The sequence below is a fragment of the Eleginops maclovinus genome, chromosome 15 (genome assembly GCF_036324505.1).
Source record: "Eleginops maclovinus isolate JMC-PN-2008 ecotype Puerto Natales chromosome 15, JC_Emac_rtc_rv5, whole genome shotgun sequence".
NCBI lineage: Eukaryota > Metazoa > Chordata > Actinopteri > Perciformes > Eleginopidae > Eleginops > Eleginops maclovinus.
In genome coordinates, this window is record NC_086363.1 from 10426161 (window position 1) to 10452344 (window position 26184).

The window sequence follows — 26184 nt, forward strand, 5'->3', positions numbered from 1 at the left end:
AGTATTCAGATATTGCTTTGAATTGTTAGCACTTGAACTTCCTTTGATCTGGCCTGAATAAAACAGGGAATTATGATTTAAAATTGTATTATAGAGGCTTCAGCAATTTCCATTACTAAAGTGTCCTTTATTTAGAATGCTGTCATAGAAAATAAAACAACAAACGTGTTGTTTCTAAATATAAACGACACTAAAGGGATGGGGAAAAAAGCATTATTTAAGAACAAACTTGGCATGGGCATGCACCAAAGGTCAATAAACCACAGAAAGTCCTACGAGACAAAAAAGTGCAATGTCAAGCTCATTATCCATAAAGTCATTAGTGAGTATGAGTCCTTTTTAAGACTGTGATGATTATTTAATTAAGGTCGTTGCTTTAAACCGGGCACTTTAAATGTCAGCTCATCAAGGTTAGAGGGACACGCCCTTAACTTTGGAGACGGTGCAGTAGGTGCGTGAGCCCTCGGTTGCTTCACGGTCTCTGTGGTGGGGAGGAAACGAGAGTGATTCAGGGTGGGAACTTATATCAGTCGGCTCTCTTTTCGCCTCTTCCCTATTTTGCGCATTCTCCGTCGAGCTCAGCCTGTATTAGTTACCTCCCTGTGGTCCGGAGACTGGGGAATCCACCTGCCGGAGAGCAGACACACCTCGGGATGGATGCCCTGAAATCCGCCGGCAGAGCGATTATCAAGAGCCCCGGAGTTCCGCGGCACACATGGGGAACTTCAAAGCACGAAAGTGAGTGAGACAGTGTGTGGTTGGATTTGGTACAATGTGTTGAAACATTTTGGCAACGTAGCAAATGCAGTAAAATGTATCAAGAAAGGGAATGGACGATACAAAAAATGAGCTTCTGGTTGTTGTTAGTAAGATGTTGTGTTTGCGTACCGGAGAGCTGTTGTTTGTCCTGTTGCCAAATGTAGCTACGGTGGATGTACTGTACTTTAAAACGCTACTAACAGGCTACATACTGTTATATAGTTCAGACTTACTTTTAATTGCTTTACTTGTCTTCCTTCTGAGTGAACTTGCTACTCCTAATGCCAAATGTCCTTCACCAGAACAAAAGAGCATGCAGCACAATTCCCTGTTTTATTCAGGCCAGATCACAGAAAGTTCGAGAGCTAAAAATCCAAACAATGTATGAATACTTGACAATATTTCGGTATTTATACTAAGGTATTTAGTTTTGAATATAATCCCTATGTAGGTCTGTAGCGATTTTTTAAAATCTTACTTTTCTGTGTGATTAATGCACAATTGTAATGAAGTCCATTTATTATACTGCACCACTTTGAAAAACAATTGTACAGTATGTGTATTGTTATGCAATACATTCAAAAGAACATCATACTTACTGTAGTTGGAATAAACCTTATGTTTGAGGGGTATTTTGCATTCAGGTTGATTATGAATGATAGATAGATAGATAGATAGATAGATATATCAACCACATATACTTAAGAGATGCAGTTTTTAAATATACTGTAACGTTTTTCAAATGACTCAAAAAATAGAAAATGTGCAAGGTTGCTCCTTATTACAGTATGAAGTACTTTGTTGGTGTACTTCAGGTTGTAAGTGGTGATGGAATGGTCCAAGCAACACACCTCAAGTTGTCAGTCACACCATTGGTGGTGACGGGGGAATGAGTGGCTGCTTTGCTGCCTGCAGCTCTTCTGTCTCCCCGATGTGTGAAGTGTTGAGTTGAATGTTTCCTTCCTGCAGCTACATGAGCTTCTCACTGCCGTAAATGCTAGCATGTTGGTTTTTTTTTTGTCACATCCTTGGCTTCCTGCTCAGTGAAAACTGGCAGCCAATGCCATCTTTAATTAAACATGACTGATTCATTTCACATCCTGGAAGATGTACTTAGTGTCTCTAATCTCAGTTTGAAATGTTTTACATACATTATTGCATTTAGTGTATTGAGTTTAAGTCTGGGCTTTCAATGTTTTCTCATTGGATTAGGGGTTTAATGCATCTCTCTGAAGGCTTTGGATGCATTAAGTGACATGTTGTCTTAAATGGTTTAAGCTGTGGCTGTTGATGGCTGCTAGAATCAAACTTCTTATCTTGGTTTTTGTCGAAACATTGATGGATTGGAGTTGTTATTGTTTTCCTCCACACAAAAGTGACATATTGTCCATCATTACCATGGTGACTTTATGATGACAAAAGCTGACAAACAAACCATCAGCATACTGAAAGACATTGTTCGCAGGAGCATCTGCATTGTGCTTTCCTTCTCTTATTGTTGTAGGTGTCAGAAAGAAATGGAATATAAAGCTGAATGATGTTGTCAGGGCAGAAACAAGCTGTATTTCAGTGTCAGATGACAGAATCAGTTTGTGTCACCAGCCACCAGAGGAATCAGGCTGGAAAAATGTGAAACAAGCAGTCAGAAAGAGTTCAGACAGACAGGGTGACTGCTGATGTCCAGGAGCTACTTAGTAGGCAATTTGGAGAGAGGACAGCTTCTGTGTGCCAGCATGTGGCGATGCGTCAAAGCTGGCTGTCAGAATGCAAACAAGGCAATAATGCTGCTGCTTGTCACATTCACACAAATTAGGTGTCATTAAAGTTATAAAAAAAAGGGATAAATTATCCTGTCTATGGACTGGAGGAAAGTTCTCCTTAGTTAAATAACTAGAGCCAACGACAATCTACAGTTAATGGACACACTGTAACTGAGCCTTGCCAAATGGTTTAATTCAGAAATGATGTAGAGACATAATGTAAGGTCCTGCTTGATAGAAAATCATTACCACAATAAATTGCAACTAAGGGCATTTTAGTTTCTGTTGATGGATCATGTGTTAATGCCTTAGCATTAGTGCTTTGTTGTAAATGGGACTACAGTTTGAAGGTGAGAGGAAGCATTTGATTGGATGATTACTTGGGTATTGTATTTTTAGGGGGCCAGCACAACTGCAGCACATGGGAAAAGCTTCTTTTTTTTATATACCGGCATGATTGATTTCATTGCTACCTGACCTTTCAGCCGAAGCGTTGGAGCAGAGCCTCGGGAGGAAGAGCGAGTCGTCCACCAATCACCACCAAACTCCTTCCTGTTACACTAAACCGGAACCCAAATTGCTCCTGTAGTGTGAAAGCACTTTTAGTGGTTTGACTGACTAGAAAGGCATTATATAAGCGCAAGTCCAGTTAACATTTACCATTAACCAGTGTAAGGTCAAACTTCCCCTTTACTAATGTTTCTCAAAAACACATGAACCTCGTTAATGGGAATCTGACATCTCAAGTAACCCATTCAACACATCAACAGTCGGACCTAGGGGCTGCTGCAGCAAGGTAAATTGCAAAGAAATTAAATGCATGTCTTGTTTGCCTTTTATTAAAGGCAGTATAATGAAACCTTTACGTAACTATCGTCTCTTATGCACAAAGCAAATAAAAGAGGGCTGCAGAACTGAAAAACACTGAGTGAGCTACATGAAATCACTCTTAAACATTTCCCTTGTGTAGCAAAAGAGGCCAACCACAGTCAAAGTCAAACCTGCACTATCTTCCGTACATTTCTGACTTTCCTTTTGTACTGGCAATTAGGAAAAATTGCTTTACACATGACAATCATGTCCCAATTTGACATATTAGCATTTAATGCCAGGTTACTCTTTGACATTATCAGGAATAATGCAACTATCTAATACATTATGAAGTTGATGAGAAAATGTATTCGGATAATTATAGTAAAAAGGAGCGGTCAGTGTCTCTCATACACACAATGATCTTTATTTAGGGCTTTAACACAAAAGTAACTTTTGATATGCAAGGCTGATGCCGCCTTTAAAGAGAAAAAGACATGTGGCAGGTGCCAAACTTTGCCAAAGCCATTACTTTAACAGACAAGTTAGGTTAGTGTTACATATTCCCTGTCTCAAAAGAACTAGAATTGAAATGATGTGAAATATCCTGCCCTGGTTCTGAATGACTTTACTGTAACCACGGCTGTGGCATAGCTAATGGGCTTTTTAAGTACAGTGTTCTGCTGACAGCGTGCAAGTCTGAAAAACCCATTAGGGCCTTTGACTTAAAGCATTACAACCAAAGCTCTTCTTCCGTATGAAATATGAGAAATAAGTAAAATCGCTGGTGTTCCCATATAAAGTAACTCTAGCCATGTGACCATGCCACCATGCTAACATACAAAGATCTATTTCCGGACATGTAAGAGACCAGTCTTCAGTTCTCTCGCCAGCAGAGACCTGACATGTACCACACTTTCCCATCGCCCCTTATGGCCGTCCCTTGTCATCTGTTGAGGTCAAAGCGACTGGCAGCACGGAAGAGGACGCAGCATGTGCCTGGAGTACAAGCCTTCCCTTTGGATCACATCACATAGAAGCAGTGCAGTCCTTTCTGTATTTCAGAAGTCACACACTCTTGCCCTTGGCACCAAGGACATCCAAGCTGTACAGTCTGAATCAATTTAAGATCGTGTAGCTTCGGGACAGACTGAATCCAGTTAGGCTGAGTCCTTGGGTCTGGGATTGTTTCTTGTAATTCTGTTAGTGGTGTAAATATCAAAGCTTGCTTCTGCACTGCTGCGCGATCAATATGAAAGAAACACTGAAATTATCTTAGTTCTTGAATACACATTTCAAGTGCGATTCACTGCTGTGAGGAAAGTGTCGAATGTGCGGTTTGTATTACTCTGCAGTCCAGAGAAGAGCTTGATTTGAAATTAGTGTACTCAACAATCATTAAGTTCGACTGGTTGGAAACTCATGCAGTGAACACAGCCTGCAGTACAATTTATGCTGACAGGGGCTTGACTGAATGACATGAAAGAGGCAGTGGTGTCAGTTAGTACTGACCCTCGAGGAGCAATTATCTCTCAATGGCTCGTTAGGACTCAGGAAACCATGAGGCAGGAAGAGCAGAAGCTATGGGAGGGAATTGTGGGAATATACAGTACGGGATCATAGAGGGAATGTTAGCAGTACTTTCCTGGGATTATCACAGAGACTGTGACTACCTCTGCTTTTCAAATTGATGTTCACAATGGGGACAGATGGAGCATTTGGATTTGTGTTATGAGGCAGAATAAAGTGTAATGATTCATCAATGCCGCCATGAGTATCAAATAGGGTATTATCTGAGATTTTACCTTACAGGAAAACATATTTTTTCCATAACCCCGAGAGGTATCCGAACAAGCACATATAGTAGTTCTGTTTTCATCTGCCTGTTATCAGTTTTTCTCTCGGATGAGCATTTTTCAGTTTTCTGCTGCCAGCACAATACTAAACAATTGGATGTAATTAGGTTTGTTTTGCTCATACAGCTGGAACTAACAGTTCTTTTCATGAAGAAACCGTCTCCAAATAATGAATAAATGTCCAATGTGATTTCTTTTTAATTTGTTGTTTTATATGACTAACTGCCCAAAATCACTTCCTCTGTCATCACTGATAAACAAAGCAGAAAGTCTGAGGAATTGGATTTCTTTTTACCTGAGATAATCTTTAGGCACGTTAGTATCAAAATGATATGCATAATTATTGTATTGTCAATGGACGAATAGTTTAATTTCTACTTGCCTTAACCACTACTAGTTCATAGTTGACTCTTGATGACCCTCAAACTTGACTATAAAAAAAGTAAACAGTGAAACTAATTTGCATCGCCTGCATCCAGTGGATAGGCCCTGGATTTATTTAACATGATGTCTAAAGGAAAGGTTGAATTTGCATACAGTACATGACCTTTTTATAGAAATGCAGACACACTCAAACAGAAGAGAACGAGGAACTAAAAGCAAAGGTTGGAGTTAATGTTACAGAGAGTATACTGTGCACGTTTTCTATTACCCTTTCAGAATATTCAATGCAACCAACGTCCTAAAACACCAGAATCTAAAGCATCGTAGTTAAAGACGGGATCTGTCTTTCTTTAATATTTCTGACACCAGTTCCAGGCGAGGCTGGTGTTTTCCCACATTAGAGTATTGTAATGAATCGTATGAAAAGAAATGCCACAATGTTTTTTCTTTAACCATAAATTGAATATATAAAAAAGAGGTAACAGTTGAGAGTTTAGTTGTTTTTACCATCTTGTCCAGTTAGAGGGAGAAGCACTCAGGTATTGCATCATCTTGCACAAACAAGGATCTATCTTGAATATAGGACCAGTTATCCTCAATGTGTGCTCTAAGCTGGGCTTCAGTGTATCAGACGATGATTTAAGTGGGCAGATTTCCCACCTATATGCTGCATAATTCATGCTCGCGCACTCATCGCTCTCACAGACTGAGGATGGATTAAGTGATAACATGCAGCTAATGAGTTTTCATGGAACGTGCTTTGAAATTAGTAATCAATTAAACAGTTCTACTTTCATCTAAGATCAGCAGCTGCCAAAGTTGTGAGGCATTGCTTGCATCGCATTGATAATTTAACTTATTTAAACCCATTGTGTATCCCTCAGGGCCTTTTTGAATTCACGACTCAAAACGATTAGGATTAGATCTTAACCAGATTCAACAAACACGTTCTCTTCAAAAAGTATCAGCCGCTTCTCTTTTAGGGCATGGGGAATTTAGCAGAATGACTCAGTGAACATGATGTTCAAATGCAGTTTTATCTTCCAGTATGAATAATAGCTTTAGACCTTTTTGACCGTTTCTACTTTGGTTGGAGGAGAACTACATGAGCTGAAATCCCCCAACAGCGTGATTAGTTGGATTATTGTCAAAGTACAGCTACTTCAGTGACAGCTCTGCACAGACTTGGTACACGCTTCCTGCTTGACTATGTTTTATCCACATTTAGTTTTTAATTTCTGTGGAAATAAAACATTTTCTGTCTTCTTTCATGTTGTGTCTCTGATTTTAGATTAAATATTATTGTGCTCTTCTCTTAGCAAATTGCACTAGCAGCAAGGCAATGTGTGGATTTCTGTATTTCTACATCTTTGTTCCGGACTGAAATATCTCAACAATGATTGGGCTGATTCTTATCTTGAGTCTACCTTCATCGTCAAGTCAACATTTTACTCTGTCCAATAAGTGAACAGGCAGCAGGCTTACACTGAAACGGTGATTTCTGAATTAGATCATTCTTTTACTGTCCTTTTTTCTGTAGAGGAAGTAAAGAAACTGTAACTCTGGATTTATTTCTTGTTTGGGGTGCAATATATGACTCAGCAGCTTTAAGAAATGAAGAAACTACTACTTCCCACCTCGCTCTAATGCATTATTTTTGCCGGGAAGTGGGCGCGGCCATACATTTGTCCGGAAGTGACGTTGGTGCCCTCATACTATATTTTTATAGAAAAAACCCTGTGCTCCACATTATATCTGCTAATCATCCGCATAGTACAGTGGACATGTTAACATCAGTCGTATGGTAGAGATATGGACGATACATTTATTATTTTACTGCAGGGCAATCTGTCTAGGGGACGATATCTACCTGCTTTCCATCTAAGGACGTCACAGCATAGTTTAAAGGTCGGACTCATTGACAAAAGGCAATCGAGCAGAAAAACCAATGACTGGAAAACCATTTATCTCTATATAGTTTTGTCAGTGAGATTTCAAACGTTTTAGATTTAACGGCCACTTAATAGGTACTTCAATATCTTGTCAGGTAGTGGCTTATTTCGAGTGTCCTAACCAAGGCCTATTTTGTGAATTCATTATCTGTTCAACAAATGTCTGTTTTCCATCATTTTATGAACTCAGTTCAGGTTTCAAGGGTGCTGCTTTGGTTTATTTAAAGGAGATACAGCATTGAATTGATTTAGTACATGTAAACACTAAATTGAACCGAGCCTAGTAAGTTAAATTCTACTCTAGAGCCTTTATTGTGGATTAATTTGACATTCAACATCACACTCTGTTGGCAAGTGTTTCACCACTCTGAATGCTCCTCCTGTCACACTTGTCCCATTTTTTGAAATGTAATAATACCTCTATTCTTCTTCTGTCATTGGTCTGGGTTTAATCAAAGCTTAGTGGGAGCCCTTCTGCCCTTTATTCCACAACTATCATTTCTGTATTAATGCGTTGAAATCCCACACGTGTCGAGGAGATCACCTTAATTCTTCCTTGTGATTTTAAGGACATGACATTTTGGAATAAGGATGAAGGAAGGAGCTAAAAAGATGTGTGTGTTTGTGCGGCTGTGAGTGACAGATATACAACTATTACTCATGTTGTTGGAAATGTTCCTGCAAATGTAAATTAAATTGCTCTTCGGGAACAACAACTGCTATATGGATTTTTTGTTTTATTTTAGTCTGAACATTTTCCTCCAATAACTCAATCTCTCTTGAATTACATTTTTCATGATGGGGTTTTTTTTTTTCACTCTTTCCCTGCTGTCTTGCGCGTGTTACATTTGAAGCTACGAGTATATAATCATCGCTGGTCCACTCCACAAACATTGATTTCTAAAAGCCTCATGTTATTATTAACTGCTCCACATCATATTCTATATTGATTTTCTTTGTGAGACCCTTGAGAGTATGTCAATTGTATAGCGTTGGCCTAAGTCACATATAGAAGGTGTAGTTGGTGCTTATATTTGGTTACTTTAATGTTTATTTTAGAGCCTTCTAAGGTTAGATTGTATCACTGCCAGCCAGTTTGACATTGACAGTAAAGGGCATCCTTTGCTCGTATAGTCAAACACCAGTAAATGCTCCCTGTTTCCCCTCCGTTAACCCTTAACACCATCAAACCTCAGTTTAAGTGTCTTTTCTACAGCTTTATTATTATTGTTATTATTATTATTATTATTATTATTATTATTCTGTGCAGTCTCTGTCGACTGTGTTTAGCACCTACAAGGTTCCGAGCCTGCCCTGAAGTAGAATTATGCAACAAGGGGAAACTGAGAGAGTATATACTGAGAGAGCTGCTGCAACAACACGCACACCAACACACAAACACACACACACACACACACACACACACACACACACACACACACACACACACACACACACACACACACACACACACACACACACACACACACACACAATCCGGTTTCCTGTACAGTGAAGTCCCAAAGCCCAAGTCCTCTTTCTGTTTGATGTCCGTGGCAGCTGTCTGGGAAATGGGATATGCTGTCACTCCGGTGTAAGAGTCTTTCTGAGCATGTTTTCGATTGTTATTGTGCAGAGAAATTAAGTAGTGTGTGTGTGTGTGTGTGTGTGCGAATCTGCTCCTTCACTAGAGAGCTCCGTGTGCTGTTCCTCTGAAAAATGTAAACTCCCCTCAACAGCTGTGACACACCACGTCCCCGTCTGAGCTCAGCACCAAGACCCAAGGATCCTACAAATAACTTTGCACCATCAATTTCAAATGGAAAACCTTTGAAGTGCTATATAGAAACACAGAATGGGTGCTGTTAAGGCGAAACAAAGAGCAAAAAAGCCCAGTAGATGTATTACTAAAATAACATTTGAATGTTTCCTCTGATCATCGCTGGAAAATAGATGCACATTTCAGCTGTTCTTTTAGCAGCTTTTATTTTTGATGATGATTTTTGTCTTAATCAAATATTTGTATCATAACAAATGTTTTCAGGTGCCCTTGGCTGATTTGGAAAAGGTCATATCATGATTACAAGTGTGTGATTTCCACTGGGTCCTCTGCAAGGGGTCTGGGCTGAAAAGCAGAAAGACACCATCTTTTATCAAATTTTAATTGACATCATCTCCTCAAACATAATAGAAAAGCACAGCCTTTGTGTTTGGTGATCATCATTTGCCATAATATATCATTTGCTGGATTTATATGTCAGATTTTTTTGGGGGGTTTGACAACCTGTGAGGTCCTAAGCCTGCAAGTAACAAATATTATCATTAGCAATAGATGTTTTCAGAAATTAGACTTCAAAGTCACAGTTTATTTCCTAATATGTCTTGTTTTGTCATTCTGAAACCCAAAGATATTCAGTTTAATATGATAAAACAGAGAAAAGCAGAACATCTCAAGAGTCTGTAAACTGTCATTTTGCGTATCACAAATAAAAACAATTATCCAAATCAATAGTTATTAATTCTTCTGTCTCCTAATCAATAGATTGGTTAACAAATCATTGCAGCTTTACATCTTTAAGCTACCCTTCACTCCTTAAACTAAACCTACAATACATCCTTGCATGATCAGTATGTGCAACTTTTGGACCAAATCCATCCCAGGTATTAGCTAAAAGCAAACGCATACAAAATAAACATGGATAAGATAGAATAGGCCATATGTAAAATGTACAGCACAGCTCAAGCACTCCTATTGATTGCCCCTTTGACACCCCTGATACTCCAGAGACATGAGACCTGAGGAGCGGAGGTATCCGGTGGTGTCAGACGAGCATCCATCACTCAGCAGGAAGGGTTTTAAGTGTTGTACAGCATTAGAGGGGATTCCTGCGGGAAGCCCTCATCTGTTAAAGGACCGCAGATGCACCGTCTCAAATGAGATCAGCTGCTCTCAAAGGTGACTTGTTTTGCTCTGTTGTGATAATGGATGGGGAAGCTAATGATTGCTTTAGCAAAGTGTTGTTTTCCTAGCCGTCAGCGTATGATCACGACTGGGATTCTGTTTTTTTTCTGTTATTCTTTCAGAAGTCACATCTTTATCCCTGAATAGAAAACAAAATATTAAATATAAACCTTTATTGTTTCATGAATGGAGTTCTGTCGACGGGAGCTATTCATAGTTGATGAAGATGTTGAAATGGAAGCCAGCAGACTCCAGGGGGAAAAGATCTGTATCAGCAAAGAGAAACATGCCTGTTTGAATTGCTAATGCAAACAATCCTTCCACGGTGCCGAGCAATTACGCTTTATGAATAAATAGCCGTGAGGAAAGATTTCATCGGTATCTGCATCGTTACTGTTGTGGTTTTTTGGCATGATTTGACTTCTAGTCATCTTCATGCTGTACCTCAAAATATAGGAGTTGGTCGGGTCGTTCTTCTCTTTAAACTTAACAATGTCATTTAGATTTTCTCATCAGTGGTTCAGCGTCTAAAATTCCTGTAATAACTCTAAAATTATGATCATATTGACGTCTCAAAAGTATTAATTTAACAGTCAGCAGCTACATGTCCAGCATTGATAAACATTGGCTGCTGAGTCACTTCCATATTTAATGCCCCTTGCTCAACGAAAATGAAATAAATGTCAGGCGATTGTAAACAAACTGTATTACAAAACATCTCTCTCTTCTGGAAGTGTTGTGTTTGATTAATTAGCCTAGTGACGCAGATTAATGAGCACTTAAAGGGCTTTACCCAAGCTTTTCTCAATGAGTTCCTTATATAACAGAGGATAGGCCAGCAAGTCTTCTGCAGACAAGAGGCTCGGGCTCCAGTGAGTGCTTTTCACACCCCGGTGGGTCCCTTACATTTTTGAATTTGATTTGGGGGAGGTAAAGGGAAGTATTAGGTAGAGGAGTTGGTTGGGTTCGGGCAAGTGAGGGAGGGTGGTTAGGATTAGCTGGGGGTGGTTTCTCTGGGTCCTGAGGGGCTTCCCCCGAGGGGATCCAAAGCTGACAATTATATGCCTCGCTTCTTGCAAGCCCCCCAGTTCCAATAGTTGCAGGTCATTAGGTAAAAGAATAAACAGAAATGGTGAATAGAAAAAGTGTAAATGCAGAAAATATGTTTGTAATTTGTAAATAAATAAGATGTATAAGGTTGGGAAACAATCATAGCATGGTTCAAATAAACCAATGTGCTCTGACTCTTTGTATGTCCTCCCACCTTCTAGAGTTAATAAATGTCAAGCAGCTTCTGCTGTCTCACAGTCTCAGATAGGGCTGAATATGTTATCAGAAGGGGAACAGTATAGTTTTAAACGTCCTTAAAAATACTAAAAGCACAACATTAGTGAAAATGCATGACCCAAGAATATTGGTCTCCATATAAATTAATCCTGGTCCTATTTTTGCAAATAATAAGAACCTGAATGTGGAGAAAAGTTACGTGTTGAACTCTAATTTGACATTCAGCTAATATAGAAAACACCAACTCTGTTTCACCTCAGTCGCCTGGGGGTAAACCTTGGAGTACAGTGAAGGTTATTTTCAGTTACGGTTATTATTGCCATGAGACTCTACGAATCCTGCATCCTGAAAATGCAATGCTGCTTTTTGTGTTTTTCAAGAATAAATCATTGCGTGTTTATCTGGCTGAGTCATCCTGCACAGCACCGTACCCACCGACTGTCACTGTCGGCAGAGCAAATATCAGCACAGTTTGCACCGTGGGGTTCCAGCTATAAATAGAGTACAGGAAGTCATTCAGGAACAAAACTCAAACGTCTGTGTAATAATGCCTGCCCGCAAGATAACCCAAGTGCTAATCCCATTTCGTTCTCTGGACTACTTCTGAGCACAAAGCATGCTTCTTAGAGAACAGGAGATAAGGCTGTTTTACTTCTGTATGTGAGTTGGTCTGATCCAGTCTAATTAATGATACACAGAGCCTTTGGAGGACGGTTCCTGATGATGGGGTTGAAGCCTATGTTTTGCATAGTAACTGCGGCAATTTGCATTCTGGAAATTGTAGGAACATTTTTCATCAAGCAACTTGTGATTGTGTTTTCAGTTATCATTTTTAACAGCTTACTTATCGCACATACTTTATCTGTCATGCCTCCATGCACACTTAACAGTTGAATGCTGATTTTCTCTCATGGTAAAACTGCACAGTTCAGTTTTTATTATTACTTTAATGTCCTACATTCATTTTACCTCAGCATCTTGCTGTACTGTACTACTTGCATTTTGTACACTTCAAGGGTTAGCCTCAAGAGTTATTTGAGGAGATGCTACTCTAATGTCGGTGCTCTGAATTTTATACTGTATTCACACTATGGGCAACAAACCAGTGTGTACCAAAGTGTATTCCAGCGCTTGTTGACGTAGCTACTGCATGCCATTATGAGCACTGGGAACGAACTAATGGACTTTCATTACGTGATGTGTTGACGTTTCATTGTGTCTTTGGGGACTTCAACCAGGCTTTGTTTAACAACCTCTTGTGTCACATGTTGGCTTTGTCATGACCCATCTTTTTGAGTTTTTATACTTTTTATAGATTACACAAATGAGGCTTCTTGCTAAGTGATACTATTTTTGCTGATAGACTTTGCTACCTTTTCACAGAGACAAGCTAGCAATTTCTAACAGTTTCCGGTCTCTGTGCTAAACTAACGTACCTTTTTAAAAATATTTGCAATGTACACATTAAAGTGGTACCAATATTATCCAACATTTTCCAAGAAAAGAAAAGAGTCGATTCCCAAAACAATCCTTAAAAGCATCAAATGTTTTTTTATCTTACCTCTTTTTATGCATTGAAGTGTTGCTTATTTCATCTTTATCATTTGGTTAAACGGCTACAGTTGTCTATGCAAGGTCAGGTACTATGTCTCTGTTTAAAAAACTAGTCTCTGAATTCTTAGTTTTAGCAATGTGAAGCTAGTCCCAAATTTCCATTCTCCCGTCATATTCCCAGTTTGCCTTCGACAGCTCCCACTTTGCAGAAAGTCTATTTGCTCAGCCATGCATAAAGCAGATAACTCGCATCATCATTACGATTAACAGCAGAAAGGGTTTCTGAAATGAAAGCAATTAAGCAGTGGCGTTGGTGGAGAGGGGATTATGTTGAAAGAACCAGCACTGATTCATTCACGGACCTCCGAGGCAAACAGTTGATTCTTAAACCTGAATTATTTCAGACGAGTGAGTTTTCCTTTGAGCGATAATGATACAAAACAGGATGACAGATACTTAATATGTCAGAATAAACACAGACACAAACCCAATAATTCTCCTCATACTCTTCATAGATTTAAATCATCCATTTGATTGGTTTTGCTAACATTTGTCATCCCTGGACAGTTATTGTAAGCAGAAAATGAAAAGCACCCAAAAAGAAATGAGAGTTTAATGAAATCTCTGAGAGTGTGGCAGTTAAATCAGAATATTGTGCGAAATAAAAAGATGTATGTACAGTTAATCCTCATGACAACAAGAGACAGAAATCCCTCTTATTCTTCCAGAGGATTTTTGGTACCTGCATCTTCCTTTAAAAAGCAATATTATAACAAGTTTTCATCAGGAAAGCAAGTGAGATTAAATTGACTACTGTACTGTAATGTCTTCTTTTAAATCGCAATTTAAAAGAAGACATCGTGGAGAAAAGTAGTCAATTTAAATCTCACTTGCTTTCCTCTGTTGTATCTGAGATGCTTTACATAAAATAAGATTACATTTAAGGGACTTTTTAAAGAAAATCTCCTCATCTATTACTTAGAAATAAACCCTAAACATGCTAAATATAAAACTCATTAGTAAATTCGTGGATTACTTAATTGGACCCTGCTTTTGATAGTAGATGAATATTTATGAATATTTATATTTCAAGCAAATTGCCAAACCATCCTCAGTTCCAACTTGTCATTTTCTGCTTTTAATGGTTTATTATTGTCGGACGATACAAGCTATAAGTTGTCACTTGAGGTGGTAGCATTTAGACATAGCTTGACATGAGGTTTCCAAAGTGGTTCCCTTTGGATATGTAATACTAAATGATGGAGGAGGGGTTTCATGTACTGCTCCAGTTCAGAGTAATTCCACTTTTTCTGAGCACTTAGTTATTCGCATACTTGCTTTGATGCCTAGCCAAGACGCTCAGTGATGTGAAGTGCTGGTACCACCTCCGTGCTGCTGTCTGTGGTTGCTTAGCAACATAGTCTGTTTGATCCCGCGACTCCATCTTTGTTATTGTTGACGTTGGAGGAGTGGCTCGTACTGTGGCTTTGATTGATAATCTGAAATATTAATACAAATCCCACAGCTCCTGTAATAAGCCAGTCTCTTATATGTGAATATGGGGAAGGAGGGGGGTTAAATTAGGGGCTTCAATTGAGAGCCAAATGAAGTGCAGATGCAGGAGTTGAGAAGGTGAGTAGAGGGATAGAATTAGGAAGATATTGAGAAGAGCTTGAAAGGAAGGACTTAGCTTTACTAGGTCCCGCCTCAAGGCAGAATCAGAAACCAGTTACACCCCCACCTCCCACTCACACACACCATCCCTGCCCACCATCTCTCCTGAATGTGCGGCCTATATTCTCTGTCAAGGTGGTGTCCTAGATTCAAAGTTCCATCGGATGAGTAAAACAGTAAGGCAAGGAGATGATATTATCAGGATGTGGAGGATGGGGGTGTCACTTAAAAAAAAAAAAGAAGCAGAATGTTTCCTTTTTGATATTGGTGTTGGATTCAAACCAAGATGCCGTGTGGGAAAATAAATGGCCTACATACTGACCTGTAGGGAAATTGAAACCATAGAATGTGTTTGTTATTATGACGTTTTTGACCTAATCCAATTGCTTTTGCAATTAACTCGGACCGGCGTATCTTGAGTAAACGGTGTGTTTGTGCCTGCTGCATGCCAATGTACATGCCCTTTACTTCTATATTGTGCCTGGGTGCCCTTCTGTTTGTGTTATTAATTAACCGTCAGGGTAAGTGTTCATCCCGAGCAGAATCCCTGTGCGTACGATCTTAACTCGGTTTCTCTGTGCAAATTAAATTACTGAGCGTGGAGCTGGAAGACACAGCTGGTGAACACTGCATGTAGCTGAAGGCATGCAGAGCACATGGTATCTATTATACTGCAACAGTCGGATGAGCTACTGTGAAATGGCTACACATGTCAGTTTTTCGTTCAACAGACTGTTGAATATATTACAGTACTCCACATCTCCGGGCAATGGTATTCAAACTTGTAATATAACTTTTATGCGATTACACTTGAGGCTCAGTGCAGCAAAGTGTCACAAGATTGCTCTGTGCGGCTCCGTCGTAAAGCATCGATTCCTTTTCGCGAGGGTCCCAATTGTGTGGCTTTGTGTGAACATAATGGAGACACTGCTGCAGCATCCTGGGTGTGAAAGTGTTGCCAGGCGTCATTTTAATAAAGATGCAAACGTCATCAGTGCACCAGAGCGGCATCGCCCTCCCTCATTTTGTTTTGTGCTTCTCTTTTTTTTAATCAGATGACCTTGACATTCACTCTTTACCAACACACACTCACACACAATATACAGGGAAATAAAGGTTCACATGTTCCTCTGTATTTCCTTCAACATGTTAAAATCATAGACTGTATGGTTAAAATCCAATTAGCCTCCCTCCGCTTGTGCCTGTCACTCTTATCAGTCCTGGTCCCTCTGTAGACTCACGCAGGATTTATTAAAAATTAAAGCGCTCCTCTTTTTAGGGGGATAATATATTGGAAACCCTGCAGCATCAACATGAAGCTCATTAATAATTCATGTGTGTAGCCTGGTGAAGTCACAAAATGGACTGTAGCACTTCAGCTTTATAGTGCTGGGACAGAATGCAACAATGGAATAAATCGTTTGACCAGGGGTTTATGTATCACAGCTTAGAATGACCCGAACTACGTTGAAGGTTGATCTTGTTGTCGATGTAGGTTAAAAATCTGTTTTGGAATTGACTCTACGTTAAACCCCCAACATCCTTATTGCATTAACGCTTAAAAAAGCAGTCATTTTTCAGACAGAAGTAAATCAAATCAGTCAGTTTTAGGTGATGACCTTCAATTTTGTCGCTTCAAATCATCGTCGCCACTCGCCAGCAGATTTGATCAGCTGCACCGCTAAAGGAATCAGAATCAGAAATACTTGATTTATCCCAAACTGGGAAATTTAAGATTGTTTTGAGGTAGAAGCTAAGCTTTAAAAATACCATCACCCTGTAAAACTCTGCATTTACATGGTGGTTACATAGGTATGATACCTAAAGACTACTGCTAAAACTATATTTCCGGGTAAAAGTCAGTAATCATTTCCAGTTAAGAGGAGGAGTAATTTGGTAAAGTAGGGCTACTTCTGGTGAGTAAAGTTGTAGTTGCAAATATTAAACTTCCTTCCATGTTTGACAGAGTTGTTCCAAACTAAGATTATACTAACTCCTGGCCATATAGATGGAGGATCGAAGCTAATTGGTAGCCATGAGAGTTTGGTGCATTTTAAACAAATGCTCTATTTTTCTACTGCAGAGGTGAATTTGGGAATTGACTTGGTAGAAAGGTATTGGTTCTTGTGAAATCTTATCTCAGTGGTGTGTTGCCCTTTGCAAATATTTATGGTTTTCAAATAGCCATGATTGTCAATTCAGTCAGACAACTCACGTGTTTCATTAATATGTTTATTAGAAGCAGTATATAGTTTGAGTTTGGCGTCTAGGCTCGGGCCTCATCACTCCACATATTAACATAGAACATTGAGTGATGATTAGATAACTAACCCCCGAGCCTACAGGTGGAAGCTGGGGTGGTGGTGGGGCAGGTGAGCATCGCCAACGTGAAGACAGCATTAGCAGCGTGGAATCAGCAGTGCAGCAGCTGCATTAGCGAGGCAGAGGTAGGCAGATCCAACAGCTTAAATAGAGCGCCAGATTAGGAGACTGTGTTTGGTTGGTTGCGAGAGTGACGAGGGGCGTTATGTGCGAATGTATCATTGGTGCTCGAGTTGACTGCCTGAACTAGCTCGCACGCTTCGTCACATATATGGCTGATTATTTTGTTGCCGCAAATATACCATTGAATTGATGGAATTATGTTTGATTTGTGAAGTTTAAATCTCTACAAATCCTTATGAAGAACTCAACCGTGAAATGGCTTTCTATAAATGTGTCGCTTTTTTCATGACCTTATGTTGTTCGAGTATTCTTGAGCAAACCCCCTGTGTTTTGTAGCTGAACCTCTGACCTCCTGTGGGGAGGAGAAAGACGAGCGATGAATTTCTCCCTCATGGATCAATAGTGCATTAAAGCACCGCTCTGTAATGGTAGTGGACCTGCCGCCTCCGAACAATGAATGGCTGTAAAGGCACAATTTCTATTAGACAAAAAGGAGACTTTTAATCATGACACACATCTCCTCCAGAACAAGCCAAAAGCAACCGGCAATGCTGACCACCATGTCACTAAACCACCACAAACCAAGCAGCCCCCATTGTGTGATTAAAGGTGATTTAATAATTCATAGTTGTTGTAAGTGCTGTTAGTGGATGGTGTGCTGTTCTCCTTCACAGCTGCATGAGGCCTGCCAGTGACAGATGGCTCAGCCCGTGTGGAGAATTTGGTGCCAGTATAGCCCAGAAGAGTGTTAGACATTTATTGTGTGTGTCTCTTTCTCTCTGTCTTTCCGTCATTTCAGTGTGTTTTATGAGCAGAAATTGTTCTTTGAGAATAAGGACACAAAAGAGAGTGAAGCATGGGTATTGTTCCCTTAATCACAGCGACTTCGGTGTTTTAAAGACTGCTTTTATTTGTTGTGGATTCATGTCTCCCTTATCGGTCGTTTATTCTTTCTCAGTAAACATGGTCTGTTTTGTAAGTTATCCCTCTCCCGGTGGTCCTCTGCAGGATTTCCAGGTTTCGTTTGGACATATTTTAAGCTCTCTGCATGGGCACAGTCCCCCTTTGTGTTTCCACCATGTCTGCTACAGGGACAGCTTGGTGCTACCTGTTGGAAATCACAGCAACAGCAGGACATTCGGTACAGTTTATCAAAGCCCAGCTGATCCTCGGTTTGTTGGGCCTGTGCAAGGATCCACACTGTTCGCTTTTATAGAAAACACACCATCCAAGCAACAGATCTCAGTTTAATAGGAGGTTTTCGAGTTGTGAATATAGTACGTTTCCAATGTGTGGATCACCTATGGATGGTTTCATATATAAATCAAACCATGTTTTTATTCAGTCAGTGGAGTTTGACTATTACAACGTATTGCAGTATGTAAAATGTAAAAAGTCTGATCAACAAACAGGCAAAGAAGCAGAGGCTTTAAATTAACTTTTTCAGACTTCAATATTTGTGAATCCCCTTACAACATAACTTCTAATTTGATCCTATTTAGATATTTAAGCAGATTATGTGCCATCACAAGCAAGCATTTATCCTCAACTCAAATCAAAAGCTGATAATAATTCGATATATTTTTCTTGGCTCTTACTTAGTAAAGGAAATGTCCTAATACGTTCTTATTATTAACCATTTTATCGCCATATCAGGCCATTTTACTGATTTCCTATGTTTTCTCTCATGACAGAGCTGCCGGAGAACTGGACTGACACCAAAGAGACGCTGCTGGAGGGGATGGTGTTCAACGTGAAGTACCTGGGGATGACTATGGTGGGCCAGCCCAAAGGAGAGGACATGGCTTCAGCTGCCATCCGCAGAATCGTTACCACGGTGAGTCAATGCTCCCTTTTCTTAGTGTTTCATAATGGAAGTTGTACCGTCTCTTGAATCTTGAATAGTTACTTTTGATTTCATTGTAAGAACTGATTGAAGTACATATAATTGTACTGATTGTGAAATTAGCAAGCCGTTTTGCATATAATTCTCTAGGCAAGGTCAGGACCTTCAATATCAACGGGAAATTTCAAAGAGTGACATTGTGAAGAATTCAATTACAGCCGTGCTTTTTATAGAAACTCTCCTGGGGATTTGAGTAATGACAGCCTCCAACTGCGGTGCTAATTTTCTGAACAATTTAAAAGGGAATACTTGTCACGTTATTCTGATGATCCAGGAAAGTATTTACCCAGGGAGGGAATTTATGATACATTTAAATATGGTTTCACCTTGGGAAACCATTCCAGGTAGATTTCAAGTAGAAGATGTGCTTTATGTCTGTAAAGTATCCCTCGCAGCTCAGCAAAATTATAGCCTCATGGCCAGAAACCATTGTGGACTCTGTCATACTCGTCGAGTTCAGTATTCAATGTGGCCTTTAGTGGTTTGCATACGGGAAAAAAAGTCCATTGATGGGAAGAGTTTTGTCAAATATAACTGTTTGTTAAATATAATCTGTTCTTCCCTTGGCATGTACTTATAGTTTGGCTCAGTTAAACCAAGTTCAGTAAAGCAGCATAAAAAGATAGCGGTTAATCCAGGAGGTGCACATGTGTTTATTATACAACACTGGGGATTTGCTTTTCAATCAATTTTAGAATCCATCAATCGTTTTTACTGGACACTTTTGAAGCTACATTCCAACCAGTGAGTTTCAAGACATACAAACGATATATTTACATATTTCTCTTTCCGTGTGGGTGCTCACACACACCTTTTCCCTAAACGCTGCCTACAATAAGAAATGTCTAATCTGCTGGAACGCTTTCTCCACAGAAGGAAAAGCCTGGCACTGGCAGCCTATTCATAAACCCCCCACTTCTCAATTAGAGACTGAACCGAAACCTAATGGCAGGATTAAGATTCAATTGATTTACCACGGGAGGACAGGAAAAGCAACTGAGTTGTCTCTGTCTGTTCCCTTGGAAACCAATCAACCTGAATGGGATTAATGAATAGATTTGTGACTTTTTCCATTTGCTTTACATGCTTCAGTCTTGCATGATAACACAAGACGGAGGAAAAAGCTGAATTTGGCGTATCTCAAGCTGACAGATTGGTTTTTGCCTCGTGGCATGACATGAGTAACATGACAGAATTTAACGTGGTTGTTAACACTTCCTACATGGATGAGCCGCCACACTCAGCCACAGCACTTGTTCCCTCTCTGATATAAAGGCAGTTTTACATATTGTAAGTGCTTCAGGTTTCAGCAAAATGTGCTGCTCCTCATCGTCATCTCCAGGGCATTAAGGCTCCTAAGCGCTCCTGTTGTCCTTCAGGAGTCCTGGTTTTTCCTTTTAAGGAAAGATCCGTCTTCTTTACATCCTCCGCTTCTCTTCTGTCTTGACCTTTATTTCACCTTCTGCAAAAACAGAAGTCTTTTCATGCAGGGAGAATGTAATAATCTGCAGTAAGTGATGAAATAATGTCTGTCTTTCACCCTCTGTATTCCTCCACAGTTATCTACTGATTCTTAACCTGATCGCAGTTGAGTGTGAAACTAAACTGCTCTCATTCGTCAGCTAATTGCATGGTAAGGAGGTGATTGTCGTAGTCAACAGGCGCTCTCTCACAGACCTCCAGCTCAGCACTCTAGTCGTATTTTCTGAAACTCCAGATGGAGCAGATCGGCAGGGGGATTGAGCGGCTGCCAGCCTGACCTCGAGTTGCAGCATGCAGCCCTCATTCTGGGCTTCAGGATGCGGCTTTCCTCCCCCCAGTTCTGTCACTTTTTATAAATTCCCCCACATTTCCAGGGCAACTCATGCAGGCTGCCTAGTTTTGCTTGGCAGCCACTGTCGCATCTCAGGGGTTTTCAGTGTATAATCAGAAGTATGGTCATGCTATATTTATGTCAGACAGCTCTCTATTGATTTTTAATGTGAGTGTTAATGTGTTTTTTATATTTCATATCCACAGGCCAGGGCCAGTGCCAAGAAGTTTCGGAAAGTAACTTTGACGGTCTCACCGAAAGGCATCATCATGACGGACACAGAGACTACAGACCTCATAGAAAATGTCTCCATTTACAGGTAAATAAAACACATTGAATTGAAATCGTACTAAATAGTATACATGGGTTTTTCCAGAAAATATAGCTTAAGGGCGCTAACGTCACTGCCAGACAACATTAGGGCCCCAACCACTTTCAGGCGAAAATCATCTTAAAGCCACTGAGTGATACATCGCACCTCAAACAACAAATACATCCGGTTTCTTTACTTCCTTTACTGAAAAGGACAGTAAAATAAACGATTGAATTGAGAAATCTCAGTTTCAGTGTAAGCCTGCTGCCTGCCACTCATCCACCGGCAGACTGACCGGACATCGGTCAGCAGTTTTTTGTCTTTGCCGTCTGGTGGTCTATTTGACAACGATTTTCAAATTTTTGCAGTAATTATACAGTTTTTGATGAACAGGCATCACTTTAACATTTTACGGGGAACATTTTGTTATGTGGGCTCATGCCTAAGTTATAGGGCGCAGCACCACTGTTACCCGGGTTAGACTCATACCCTGGATATATCAATATAATTGAGAATCTCTTAAAGTCCCATTATTTACAGTATTTTTTAGATTGTCATTATGTCAAGCCATGTGCTGGTCAGTGGAAATCTTTTTATGTAAGGCTTCTGGCTTCAAGCAAATCATTGAAAATATAATGCAAACCATTAGGAACATGCATAGTAAAACTGTACATTTTCCTGTCTTATTACCTCCAGGGTGAATGCCTGACTTTATAAGCGTGAATGAGCAATATGTCATAAAACATGATCACTTAACATGGTTTATTATTCGTTGCTGTGCCTAACAAAGTGGCCTCATCCGATTCTTGAAGATACTGATATTTTCTATGTAGGTCACTTTCCTCTCTGTCCATTGCTTGGGCTCCTTTGTGTCGGAATAATCCAAGCAGTTTTCTGCTCTAAGCGATTGTGAGTTTGATCAATTCAGCAGGATAACAATAATGGGAGGCCAGGAGAGGGTCGCCAGGGGGACGTCTCGTACTGTTTCTCTGTGTCAATGAAAGCTGACCTTTTTCAGCACCATGCTAGGTTTCCCTCTACCAAATCAGTGAAAGGAGAGAGAGAGAGTGTGTGTGTGTGGATTGTGTCGGTTTGGCTGGCTTCACCTCTCTGGATAGCTCCTGTAACATAGATTGGGCCTTGTGTAATTGATAAAAGAGGGGCCGGTGTGTGATGGAGGATACATTTGATTGGTGTGTGTGTGTGTGCCTCGCCCCTTCCTGATCCACCTTATCAGCGGTAACAGACCACAGGCCAAGGGAATGAGCCTCGTCTTTGATCTCCCTCTCTTCTCTCCTCATCTCCCCCTCCTTTCCTTCCCCCCTTTCATTTGTCTAGTAAAGAAATCTTACTGTTCTGCTCGTATTACCATAAACAGAGCTCTGAATGCAGGAATACCCACGACTAATTGCCCACTTTGAAACTCGTGCCTCCAATACTCCCGAGTAATAATAGAGGATAGAAGGGCCACATGCAGCGCTCGGGTAGACTGAGGATTGATTTATCCCCTTTTTATGAAACCCCAGCCCCACCTCCACCTCTTCCCCCTCCGTTCTTATGTCTTATTTTAGTTGCATATAATCCATTTATTGGCCAAGACAGCAAGTGAAGGGTGAAGGGAAGAGGAGTGTAGATGTGTCAGCCTGTTTATGTGCATAACAAATAATGCAGAACAGAGTTAAATACAAAAGGTGTGTGTGTGTGTGTTGTGTGTTGTGTGTGTGTACGGACAGACGGACTTATGAGCATTAAAGTATGCACCTCACACAGTCATCTTGTGTGTGTGTTAATTGTGTATACACACTCACTGGAAGCAGGGCTGTTTCCCTGTGGTGAAGCTTAGTGGGGGATAGAAAACAGACAAGGAGGCATCGTGCCATAACATTGGAAAAAGCCCCCCCCCTACTACCCACCCACCCACCCAGCTCATCCACACACACACGCATACCCTCACCCACCCACACACAAACAATGAAGTATCCTGACAGCACATTTTACACTGCATCTAATTTGTAATATCAGACACTCGGATTATATTATCACCGGATTGATCTTCCAACATCAGCAGGTCCGCCTCCTAATGCTGCTGAAGGTCTGAATTCTCGCAGGGAGGGACAATAAAGAAACCACGCAAAGTTTGTTTTTACAAATAAGAGTATGAAAATATGCACCATGGTCATTATTTATAAATGGCCTCTGGAGCTTAGGTATACACAAGACACTTTTATATTGGAGAAATCCAGGAAAACACTACTTTAAATGAGGGTATGCAGTTATTGGATAGTCAAAATCCTGCATGATGTTTAATCATGTGATGATATATGAAAACGTTAGATGCAAGAGCATGCACCGACTGTCTGAAACAGTTTTTTTACTCAGAAAACATTGCATCAGATTATAAATATATAAATCAAATGTTCTGTATTTCTGAACACAAACTCATTTGTGATGTAATGACAAGCTTATTTGTGCAAAACAGTCAAATTTCAGGTTTTGAACACTTACAGTGGGGCAAAAAAGTATTTAGTCAGCCACCAATTGTGAAAGTTCTCCCATTTAAAAAGATGAGAGAGGCCTGTCATTTTTATCATAGGTACACTTCAACTATGAGAGACAGAATGAGAAAAAAAAATCCAGGAAATCACATTGTAGGATTTTTAATGAATTAATTGGTAAATTCCTCGGTAAAATAAGTATTTGGTCACCTACAAACAAGCAAGATTTCTGGCTCTCACAGACCTGTAACTTCTTCTTTAAGAGGCTCCTCTGTCCTCCACTCGTTACCTGTATTAATGGCACCTTTTTGAACTCGTTATCAGTATAAAAGACACCTGTCCACAACCTCAAACAGTCATACTCCAAACTCCACTATGGCCAAGACCAAAGAGCTGTCAAAGGAGACCAGAGACAAAATTGTAGACCTGCACCAGGCTGGGAAAACTGAATCTGCAATAGGTAAGCAGCTTGGTGTAAAGAAATCAACTGTGGGAGCAATTATTAGAAAATGGAAGACATACAAGACCACTGCTAATCTCCCTCGATCTGGGGCTCCACACAAGATCTCACCCCGTGGGGTCAAAATTATCACAAGAACGGTGAGCAAAAATCCCAGAACCACACGGGGGGACCTAGTGAATGACCTGCAGAGAGCTGGGACCAAAGTAACAGAGGCTACCATCGGTAACACACTACGCCGCCAGGGACTTAAATCCTGCAGTTCCACACGTGTCCCCCTGCTTAAGCCAGTACATGTCCAGGCCCGTCTGAAGTTTGCTAGAGGGCATTTGGATGATCCAGAAGAGGATTGGGAGAATGTCATATGGTGAGATGAAACCAAAATAGAACTTATTGGTAAAAGCTCAACTCGTCGTGTTTGGAGGAGAAAGAATGCAGAGTTGCATCCAAAGAACACCATACCTACTGTGAAGCATGGGGGTGGAAACATCATGGTTTGGGGCTGTTTTTCTGCAAAGGGACCAGGACGACTGATCCGTGTAAAGGAAAGAATGAATGGGGCCATGTATCGTGAGATTTTGAGTGAAAACCTCCTTCCATCAGCAAGGGCACTGAAGATGAAGCGTGGCTGGGTCTTTCAGCATGACCATGATCCCAAACATACCGCCAGGGCAACGAAGGAGTGGCTTCGTAAGAAGCATTTCAAGGTCCTGGAGTGGCCTAGCCAGTCTCCAGATCTCAACCCCATAGAAAATCTTTGGAGGGAGTTGAAAGTCCGTGTTGCCCAGCGACAGCCCCAAAACATCACTGCTTTAGAGGAGATCTGCATGGAGGAATGGGCCAAAATACCAGCAACAGTGTGTGAAAACCTTGTGAAGACTTACAGAAAACGTTTGACCTCTGTCATTGCCAACAAAGGGTATATAACAAAGTATTGAGATGAACTTTTGTTATTGACCAAATACTTATTTTCCACAATCATTTGAAAATAAATTCATTAAAAATCAGACAATGTGATTTCCTGGATTTTTTTTTCCTCATTCTGTCTCTCATAGTTGAGGTATACCTATGATAAAAATTACAGGCCTCTCTCATCATTTTAAATGGGAGAACTTGCACAATTGGTGGCTGACTAAATACTTTTTTGCCCCACTGTATATAAGCTTGGAGTTGTTATATTTTGCTCTTAAATAATATTTTAAAACATGCACACAGAATTGTTTGCATCTCCCAAAGAGCATAACACTGCGAGGTGTTGAGCTCCCATCGGGACCGTGTTTCTGATTCATATGCTGACAGGAGCTCTCAGAGAGCGACCAGCATATCAAGCAGGAGAACCCACGGGTCAGAGAGGCTGTACCTGACACTCCACCTGTTAATGAGGCGCGCTGTTCTGACACATCCTTACATCTGGGAGATGTGTCTGTCGGATACTCTTATCCCTGTTTTTGTGAACATTTTCCCCCCATTTTCTGTCCTGTTTTGAATGAGCTTTTCCACCATTTGCAAGATGTTTTAAAGCCTGTTTCCCTGCAGCAGAAGCAAAATGCTGTTTCCCATTATTGCACTTCTGTCAGGTGTAAAGTTAAAGTAGTTCATTGTTGTGTTTAACAGCATACCTGCTTTATTCAGAGTATATACAGAATGTGAGGCTTTGATGTGTCGAGTTATATTCTCGCTTTGTACTGTAAATATTTAAATATTTCCACTGATATTCCCTCACTGCCTCACAAGCACCGGTGCTCCACAGAGTG

At 40.4% G+C, this 26184-nt stretch overlaps 1 protein-coding gene across 2 annotated transcripts in view; it reads left to right on the forward strand.

Annotated features, from left to right (window-relative positions):
- The first annotated feature begins 441 nt into the window (after positions 1 to 441).
- The window catches only part of si:dkey-71h2.2 (low density lipoprotein receptor adapter protein 1), a 40665-nt gene continuing 14922 nt past the window's right edge, over positions 442 to 26184 (forward strand). The window contains exons 1-3 of one of the 2 annotated variants that reach the window (XM_063902863.1): positions 442 to 738; positions 19138 to 19280; positions 21369 to 21481. In XM_063902863.1, coding sequence (XP_063758933.1) covers positions 654 to 738; positions 19138 to 19280; positions 21369 to 21481 — 341 coding nt within the window. In that variant the 5' untranslated portion in view covers positions 442 to 653. The remainder of the gene's footprint in view (positions 739 to 19137; positions 19281 to 21368; positions 21482 to 26184) is intronic. The other variant, XM_063902864.1, reaches the window with a different exon arrangement.